We start from the raw sequence: 10,762 nt of genomic DNA, 5'->3' as shown, positions 1-10,762 counted from the left end.
CCATACTTGGGGTGTTTGGAAAAAAACTCGACATGACCCACTTCATTATTTTCCACCACAAACGGTTATACATTACTTTTCAGAACACCTCAACAGATGATTAAATGCTTTTATTTATTCAAAGGGTCTCAGGAAACAGGCTTTCTGATCATCTAGGACAGCACCGAGGACCGCCCCCCCCCCCATCCTTCCCAGAAACACTGGTATCGTCCATGCACTGCCATGTTGAATGGAAGTAGCTCGGCTCTCAGGCGGCCGGACTTCCAAGGAAAAGTTACCTGTTTTCCGTCTTCAGGCGACTGACACCGCAGTTTTCCACAGCATTTCAGAGACAAACGGGACATACTACTGCTTTCACCTAACCGCACGGTCATTCCGACACCGAGGATCCTGCAGAACCGCAGCGGCGGGGGGGAACCACGAACCCGACCCGAGTCCCGTCAGTGCGAGGAGTCCTGTCGGAAGGCCCGAATGACCGGAACAGGAGGCTTGTTTATTTATCTTTTATCTGGGAGTTTCGTCTATTGACTTCCACGTCGGATTGAAAACTTGCATTAATCACCCCATCCACCATGAGCGGACACCCGTCGCAACGGCGGCAGCCCAACGTGGGGTCCATTCTCCTGACACAACAGGAGAACGAATGTCTCTTCAACCACCTCGGCAGGAAATGCATGGTAAGTGATCCCGAATGGACCGCACCGCACCGCCACCCTTTCTGGCCCAGTAGAGGCTCCCGTCCCCGGGTCTTTATGCACCACACCGCCGCCTGCTCCGGCCCAGTCCTGCGTGCTCCGGCCCAGTAGAGTCTCCAGTCCCCTGGTGCTCCGGCCCAGGAGAGGCTCCTGTCCCCCGGTTGTCCGGCCCAGTTAGAGGCTCCCGTCCCCCAGTTGTCCGGCCCAGTAGAGACAGGCTCCCCAGTCCCCCGGTGCGGTAGTCACCGTACGTGAGGTGAAGCTTTGATTCGTCCTGGGGTGTATTTTTGTTTTCATGAGGTGTATGAAGTCTGATCATTTGATAGCACTGGTGTCAGAGTTACTCAGGAAGAGCGAGAAAGTAGGTTCGAATCCCGGCTCGGACATTGACTATGCCTGGAGGTAAAGAATGCAGGTTTGTATGTCTGGGAAGCTGGACATACCTGAAACAAGTCAGGAATTCCCTGTTCTGGGCTCTCACCAATCTGATGGTTTTGACACTTGAGATTTAGGGTTAAAGACCTAAATATGGATAACCCCATAAACAGTGTAGTTTTATTTTTGCATGTTGAAAATAACATAGGACAACCATTGGCGGGTTGTGTGTACATGCAGAATGTGTTTTGGACATTCCATGTCAACTAGGAATCCTGGAACTCCACCATGACCAGCTTCTCTGTCACGATTCAACACCATGCCTTGGATAATATAGAGGACACTCTGTAAGGTGTTTAGAAATGCTTGTTGAGGTTTTATTTTGTGCATAACGACATGCCTCATGGGGGAATCGATCTAACTAGTCGTCTATAAACGCTGCAGTTGCAAAACAGCTTGTGCTGATGCATACCATGCTGATCAATCAAACTATTACTATCCCTACAGTCATGAATACTTATTTTTACAAATCATAATGTTGTCATTATGACAATGAGTTTAATGATTCTAGGGCTAATTGTGTGCCTTTAATGGACTGGACAATGAAGAGAGACCGGAAACCTGGTTGAAGTGGAGGCTGTAGCATAGGCCCACAGGTGGGAATCAAACCTGTGTTGCTGCATGGCGCTATGGCTACGTGTTAAGCGCAGCTAGCTGGTTGAGCTACCAAGCCGCCCAGGTGTATGTTGTCTCTTGGTTTTATGTTTGCATTTGTGGAGCAGCCATCTTTATTAAAAAGATGCATCAGTCTCCCTGCTCGATTAGTTCCTCCGTGTTCGCAATCCCTCAGCAAGACGTCTAACTATATTCTGTACATACTTTGGATAAACGTTTCTGTAGTATACTAGTAGACACTTTATCACTTTCTGTTATGCTGCTGAAAAAATCAGTCTCTCAACATTGTAATGGTAATGGCCGACAGTGTGGAGCGCTTCTGCTTTGGTTGGGAATAAATCGGCCACAAATTCTATCAATGGTATCACGTTAGGTATCAGCGCGATACACACACCACTTGTTACGAAGTACTGACTCATTTTTTTCTACCTGCGTTCACACAATGATGCACAGTATCAAGACTTCCCCTTTACTGCTCCTGGTCCCACTTCCTCTTAGGGATGATAATGGTGGACTCTGAAAAGCAGATATGCATCAAGGATGTGCGATAGCCCCTTCCTCATGGACCACATCGGCCTCCCTTTGTTCAATCATTTACATTTACATTTAGGGCATTTAGCAGACGCTTTCATCCAAAGCGATTTACAATAAGTGCATTTGTTACAATAAGTACATTTGTCATAAGAAGTGAAACAATATATCGCTGTCGGTACAGTAAAGATGTTCATAGAACCAAGTGCAAGTATTACAATCGCTAGGCTAACCCATTCCCCGTGTAAAGCAATGATAGCAGCTACTGTAGATGCTACACAATTAAGTAGTGTAGCATCTACAGGGAAATGCAAAGTCCATAATCTTTGACTTTCTATAATCTTTCTCCTGCTTCACAGGTGAATAAACCAGCCACTGTGGTTAGTCCTAGCAGCTGTGGCTGAGCGAACTTGTTGTCACAACTGTTGATTCAGAACTGGCGAGAGGTTTTTAATGTAGTAAGGAAAAACGTGGTGTGCTCTACTGACATTTCAGTTGACATGGAGGCTGAAGTTAAATAGATGCCATTTCGTGAATGCTTTTCTCCAATTTGTCTTGCAATGCCGTGAGTGTGTGCGTTCTTGGCAAGGGTGGCCTAAGTAGGAATCCAAATCCCTAACCCTGTTACTTCCATGCACTAGTTTAGCAGGACAGAATCAAGAAGAAAAAGAAGCAGACAACACAGTCAAATGAATCAAGTGTCTTGACTCAATCACATCGTCTAGCGTTGTACTGCAGCATGTAATGAATACATGACTATACATGACATGACTTACCTAATTGTTTAACGTCAATGTAAGCGTCTTAACTAGCTGTGCTGCAAGGCCATTGCATAGACTTTCACTGTGCCCCCAAAAGCAGGAAGGTGTGTCTGTGTAACACTTCCTGGTGACGTTATCACTCAGGTACTCGGCTGTCAAGTCATACACCATGTGACCCAGGCCGGCTATAGCCAGAGAATTCCTGACAATCCTTGACTGTGTAACTGCACGCATGCATGTGTGTGTTTGTGTGCATGTGTGTGTTTGTGTGCATGTGTGTGAGAGTTAGGAGACAGCACCATTTGTGAGAGTCAACGGTGCACATTTGCAGGATGCACTGCACCAATTGTGTTTGGTTGGTGCTGCGTATTTACTTTAGAAGGGTTATTATTGCAATACAGTTGATAATAGGCCTGTTTTATCACCAGGCATCCTATTAAACAAAGAACAAGACCTAAACTAGAACCTTCCAATGTGTTCCCTCTACCCTCTCTATTTGCATGTACATGTAGAGCATTAAGCGGACTAGTTTATCCAAAGAGACTTACAATAAGTACGTTTGTCAGAAGAAAGAGAAACAATATATCGCTGTCGGTACAGCGAAGATATTCCTAGAAACAAGTGCTAAGCATTTACAATTGCTAGGTTAACCCATTCCCTGTGTACAACAAGATAGCTTTGATAAGATGCCACACAATGCTAAGTACTATCTTCTGCTATGTGGTCTGGCACTAGTCTGGTGTGCGACCCCGCTTCACGCTGAAGCTCTGCCCTGAATGTAAAGCGCTTACAGATCCACCAAAAGTGGATGCGAAAGCCTTTGAGTTCCTCCAGTCGGCACTTACTTGTTGCACTATAGATTTCACCTTTTAAAGCCTTATTCAAATAAAACACGTGTTTGCACCATTGAACCGGGAATGTAAATGGGATTAAAAAAAACGTAAACTAATGTCTGCGTTGTGTCACACCCCTTTTGAAATGTCACAACCAATAGATTTTAATTTATTATTTATTATTTTACTGGCACCGATGCAACCTAGGAAAAAGTCCCCTTGTCCTTCATGTGGATGCACTGTAATATTTTCCTAGGTTTACCTTAAGGGCTCCTGCTTACCTAAAGATACCCAGAGGGTCTTGTGAGTTGATGTCTGTCTTTGTTGTCATAGGATCGATGCCCGTCTATTGCCCATAGGGCAGCCTGCTAATGATCGTGTTGATAGTTAATTCTGCTGGTGATTATAGCATAAACGGTGATTATAGGATTATAGCCTAAATCTGACACTTAAACCTTTTGAGTATTTTAATAGTTGATTTTAAAATTATTGATTCTCCTCAACACATAAATGCAGCTTTTGGACTTTAAGAATCAGACCAATCATGATTGGGTATAAAAATCATATATCAGATAAATGTTGAATACTCTGACATGGGCATAGGCGTGCCCTCTAACCTAGAGCAGAAGTCTAGGTTATGTAGCAAATGGATTCAACTTCACAGACAGTGGGGTTTGGTTTTTATGTGATTTTGTAGCCAAAAGGGAGCAGGCGATGGAGGGATTCTCATTGCTATTCCTTGTGCTGTTTTAGCCATCAGCAAACGCTCACTGACTGGGCACAATTTGGAAGCGATCCTGTGTTTGTGTGTGTGTGTGCGCGAGTGGCGTGTGCACGAACTGCCTGATCAGCAGTCCCCTCATACAGGAAGTTCCCTGGCCGACCTCCTTGGGTGAATTCTGCTGGAGTGGTGGAACATGACTCTTCTTCCCCTCCTATGTTCACCTTCCAGATTCCCTTTTTTCTTTTTCTTGCTTGCCCGGCTGTTCTTCTTTTCTCCCGTTTCTACTGTGGCCTACAATCTAGCCGTTTAGCAGCTGCTTTTTTCCAAAGTGACTTTCAGGAACATTTGGATTTAGAAGCCATTAGGGAGCAGGTTAGTAGAGGTTAGGGCATCAAGCGTTAAACATTTGGGATCGAGGTTGATGCGTTTCGGCTGGGAGTCTAACCCCCCCCCCCCCCCCCCCCCATATCCATTAACACTATCCTGCCCCTCATTATTCTCCCAAGTTCGGCACTTAAATATAACCAGCCTGACTATTTATTGCCTGATTCGACAAAGATGTAATCCCCCCACAGAGTCGTGGGAGGGGAACAGATTGCTTCTGTTGTTGAGGATCTTGCCAAGTCACTGACGTAATCACTCCTGAGCTTTTTTCTATCCTTCTCTTTCCTTTTTTTTCTCTCCTCACCTTCTATTTACAGTACATATGCTCATATACTCATGCTCAAGGTTGGTTTTTGGCAAATATAAAGGGGGAACAAGGAATACACTGCAGAGTTGGTTCGTTTAATAATTGAACAGGCAACGTTGTCTGCGAGGGACATTGTCTTTGTCGAACTGGACTGGGTATTAAGAGGTTAGGGATGTACATGTCCGGCACGAAAACAAGTGGGTTATTGTATGAGGGATCAGCGAAGTTCACGGACAGGGATTATGGTGTATGGACAGAGATTCATCAAGAGGGAGTGGTCACAACGAGGACTTGATCGCTAGGGCTAGTCGGGCCAGGGCCGGCACGCCACGTGTCGGGCTTTGATGACCTCATAACCAGGCGCTCCTCACCCCGCGGCCTTTGGTCCTGTCGGGAGCAATCAGAGCTCGGAGGGCAGATGGGCGGCCCCAGGCAGCAGAACCAGGGAGCCGTCTCTTAAAGGGGAAAGGCACAGCTCTTAATAGCCGCATCATCATCGGAAGAAATGTAGCCCTGCTGACTTGAATGGTTATGGGGCAAGATGAATATGCTCCAGTCTGACCATTTTGTGATTCATACAGTGTCTACCCAATTGGCTGAGGATTTTTTTGGTCTATATTCTAAAACTTTATTTAATGTAATTTAGATTACAACTCTTGGTGTCATTCTATTAGACTTGACATATTCCAGGCCTTTTCTTTTCATAGCTACTCATAAACATAGACTGGAGGGCTTGTTATCCACGGAAGTGTCCTCTAGAGCATCCCAGCATGATGTCCTAAAAGCATCTGGCCAATCAAAAGAGCAAACCCCTTGGGGTACGGATGCAGACCGAATACTTCCCAGTCTCTGCAGCCTTGTGACTAGTAGTGTTGTGCGCTCACTCCTTCATCTTGGGTTAACGAGCTACTAATTGAGAGTTGAGGCGTTGGAAGCAAGACCCTCAGTGTGAGGGTCTTATAAACCAGCGCGACTCAGATCTCTTGGCCCCTCATCTCTGTACTTTTGCCCGTGAACCGTGTTGGACCGCATCAAAGAGGAGGTTGTAAGAGGGTTCCCTGCCATTTTCCAGGAAGTCATTCGAGATGCTAGTGAATGATGGTTTAGCATTCATAGCTCGTTTACGCTGATTTAAATGACCTTTTCTAAACATTTTGAAATGTTCCTAGGAATTATTTAGCATGTTTAGTTGCGTTCCTCTTTGAGACTGTATTTCATAGATAGTGATTTAAACCGTAACAATTCTAAATACTTTGTATTGCACCTGTAAAACAGAGTGTCCTTCACAGAACGATGATTCACTCTTCTGTGAGGGGTGAGAAAGAGACGCCCAAACTGCTCCCAATACTCATCAGCATACACTGCAGCACTAGTAGATTTCAAAGACATTCTTTACATCATAGCTGTTTGGCTAACCTAGCTCCTCTCCACCTCCCGTAAGGTGTGGTGCCTTGAGGTGTCTACGAGGACGCTGAGTCATAGGCTAATGCTAGGAAAATAATTGTCAGTTGACAGTTGACTGGTTTAGAGTAGGTTGATGAAAGGCAATTGGAGTGGACATCTAGGCGTAGTGAAAGTGTCTTTATGTCATAGGGATGCAGATGTTTGAGATGCTCACATCAGGAGCAGGAAAATGGGCTTCACACATGTTGTGGTGTCCTTACAATGTGGAATGCACTGATATATTGGTGCACTAGTGTTATTGGACAATAGGGGTATGTTAAAAATGTGTGTTATTGCACTCCGTAGGCCAGTCGGGAAGGGCAAATTTGCTTTACATTTTTTATTTTGCTCAATGACATTCAAGTACGCTTTTTTTTTCCAAGGAATTAGTAGTGTTCCCTTATGGTCTTCTTATTAACAGCGAGACGACAATTACCTTTATTTGAATCAGTGTTGTTGGCATTCTGTAAATCACTGCTGTAGTGAATCCTTAGTTTGGATACTTTAGAGCTACTTCCAAGCCACCTGCTTCTGAATTAAACACAGGAATTTCCCCCTTAATGTTATTGGTCTAATACAGCCACAATACATTTATCCAAATGTAAATTTCAAATCTGTGTAAGACATTTAAAGTTTTGCAATTGTAGTTGAAACTGGGAACGACTCAATGTTTTCGATATTAAGATAACTCTGGACATTACTCATTACTAATTTTTATAGACAAGTATATAATGCATTTGAGTTTATTAGACTTTTCCATTCATTGGTCACCATAATCAAATGACTTGATATTAATAATTACTTATGCTTTCTACAACTTATATTTTGGTTGAGTGAAGCATTTATGCTCCAAACTGGTATACTGCAGAAAGGCTCTAGTCATGCCAACAAACACAAATGTAATGAATGGTGCAGTCTACAGGCTACACCCCCGAAGAGATGATGTCATTGTCATGACATTCCTGGCCTTCCTTCCTCCCGTCAGTCAACTAAGTGACTGTCGGAGCAGGACTCAATGGCGTCCCACTTATCTGCTTGGTAGGCCTATAGATTACGTGAGGGTTTTGCTAAAATTGTGAATCAAAGAGAGAGAGTCAACAAAATGGGGTCGATCCATTTTGATGTTGATATTTTTAAAGCTATAGGGTTGTTTTACTTAGCCGAGATGTGCCATCTAAATGTCAATGCTATTGAACCACAAATAGCCCAGGCAAACAGTCCAACTCATCTTCTTTGTTTTTTATTTCTTGACAATTTCCCCCAGTGACATAGGCCCCATCGCACGAGTTCCCTTTCCAGTTAGACCCCGTGGGAGGCATATATGTTAGTTTCCTGTACTCTATTTGTTCTATGCTCTTTTATTGCTCACTGTGCTCTCACTTTACATGGTGGGCTTGTTCACCGGGGCTACTACTCTCTGTTGACCGCACTCGCACACAGCAATTTAAGATTCGGGTCACTGGTACCAGTTTTTATCTTTACGTGTTTATGAAGTGAAATAATATTTGATCATGGATTTGGAATGCATTCCAAGAAGTGGAATGCATTCCACTTGTGGATCTAGATTATTTTAACTGTGCGTCATAGTGTCTTCTCCATTGTGGCTAATCCCTTGTGGCTAATTTGGACGGCCTCGCCGCTACAGACCCCATTTTTCAGCTTTTTTGTGGTGTGAACTCTTTCCGTATTGCCGAACATAGACATTAAGGACAGGTCTTATTTTCTTCACCGTCAGCCATCGTTTTTTGTTATAGGGATATAGAGTGATGTTTCTCTCACTTCAGCACACTCGGGCAATCACCACTCCTCTGAAGGCAGGCGACTTCATTGACGATTATATGCAGCTCCGTGCCAGGAATGAAGCTTCATTCTTGGCATGTGCGACCATTGTAACATGGCATGTGTGGATTTTGTCAGTTCATAGCGCATTGACTGCGCTATGAACTGACTTCTGCGTTGGACACGGCTGCAGATAAAAGGGTTGTAACTGATGTACCGACGTACACGCTGGTGCATACCTCCTGCTCTCCTTGCTTGTTAGTATCCATGAAATGACATGTTGCTTCATCAATGATTCACAACCGCCTGGGCCAGAGACAGATGGACTGGGGGGTGGGGGAGGTCGACCACTATCTGGAGCAACGGGAATCCTGTGCGTTTCTACAACTCTTGGTCTAGATACGAGTCAATGTGTTCTGTGAAGTAGTATTAATTATACCTTGATTAGTGGGCAGGAGATTGGAGTGGCTACCTGGCATGATGCCTAACCCGAACGTGCCCCTTAAATGACCCGTATCTGAGTCCACCGTAAGTGGCTCTGAGAGAAGCATCGGCTGAATCACTGAATGGTAATGGGGTGTCTTGGTGCTGGCACAAGAGGTCAGCAAGGGCAAGAGGCTTGCATATGATAAATGGACTGTATTTATATCGCACTTTCCTAACCAGTGACCACTCAAAGCGCTTTTACAATATTGCATAACAATCACCCATTCACACACCGACAGCGGTGTCAATCATACAAGGCGACAGGCCGCTCGTCGAGAGCATTTAGGGTGAGGCGTCTTGCTCAGGGACACCTCGACACTCACTTGACACTAGGAGGAGCCCGGAATCAAACTAGCAACCTTCCGGTTACCAGCCAACCCGCTCTCCCTCCTGAGCCACATGCCGCCATATAAAACAATCACGTTTGTTCAATGTCCAGGGCTTGCATTTCATTGAGCTCAACAGTCGGTCAGAGTTATTTTCCACCAGCTGACTGACTGTGGTCACTTGCTCAAACAGGTATTTTCTCAGACATGTGACTCATCTGTGCTGTGATGAGCACGGAACACCCTTTGTTCTTTAAACGAGTGCCTCATCAGGTTCAGCTGCAGTTGTCAACACATTTGTTCTAGTTTTAACGTGCATTTGGCGGCACCCATGATTATTTCGTAACGGCAAATATTTGTTTCATTGAAATGTAATTGTATTGTCAACTCCACCGTGTCTAAACAGTTAGCCGTTGTATGTGGTTCAAAGAAAGCTACCAATGGTGTTTGCATATTGGAAGCACAACCAGTGTTTCCTACAGCCAGGTTATTATTATGCCTTACAAGAACACATCCACATTGGCTGCATGCTTGCATGCTAATTGCGACCCCAAGCGCTGCTAAATGCTATGGTTACAACTTTAAGACCATTGGTTAATTCATATCCTATGAAGTATATTAGAGAATAAATCCAAAAATATCAAGTAAAAATTGTTCTGATACTCATGTTTACTAGGGGTGGATATCTCTTGGCACCTCACGATTCGATTCCGATTATGAGGTCAACGATTTGGTTCTAAAACGATTATCGATGCAATAAGTTTTTTTATGTACATTTCCATGCGTGATTTTGATCTGTATATACATCTGAGCTTGCTGCTCAGAGTTTGCTAATCACTTCCTACTTTTGTGATGATCATTAAAGACATCAACAGATGAATTAACTTATCTAATATTTTATTAGAGAAAAAGCTTTGTCACATATGACTTTCTATGAACAATGCAATAATCAATGCAGCTTGCATTACAAGACAATATGGAAGTATATAAAAAATAGGTTTCAGTTTTCTTTTTTTTCTAATCTTTCTTTTCTATGTCATTAAAGAAAAAGCTGCTCTTGAATTAGAAGGAGTTCTTGTGTCTGGCTGTGAATTTGAGGGGATGCTATGCGTAAGTTGAATCGCAATCGTGTCAAGACAAATAAGATTGGCCAATACACACTGAAGATAAATTAAATAATTTTGAAATTACAAAAATTATCCCTCTGGCGAACAGAATGTTGTAGCAGGCGAAAAAATGGAAAAGAAACTTCAGATTATTAATTTATCTGCATCGAGACGGAATCGTTCTAGAGAGAATCGTGATGCATCGAAAAATCAATTTTATTTTTCCCACCCCTAATGTTTACTGTCCTTAAGTGGCCATTACTTAATGTAATAAAGGCGCTGAGTCATGAATGAGCAGGTGTGATTTATGGTTTCTTGCCCAAGGACGCCTACAGGT

The 10,762-nt window shown here is 43.8% G+C and overlaps 1 protein-coding gene across 1 annotated transcript in view; it reads left to right on the top strand.

Moving 5' to 3' along the window:
* The first annotated feature begins 225 nt into the window (after positions 1 to 225).
* Positions 226 to 10,762, top strand: part of LOC307089255 (actin nucleation-promoting factor WASL-like) — a 29,885-nt gene continuing 19,348 nt past the window's right edge. The window contains 1 exon segment of the mRNA XM_079755441.1: positions 226 to 677. Coding sequence (XP_079611567.1) covers positions 573 to 677 — 105 coding nt within the window. The 5' untranslated portion in view covers positions 226 to 572.

The sequence above is a fragment of the Pollachius pollachius genome (assembly GCF_949987615.1).
Source record: "Pollachius pollachius genome assembly, chromosome: 18".
Classification (NCBI taxonomy): Eukaryota; Metazoa; Chordata; class Actinopteri; order Gadiformes; family Gadidae; genus Pollachius; species Pollachius pollachius.
This window is presented reverse-complemented; position numbering and strand designations above follow the sequence as displayed.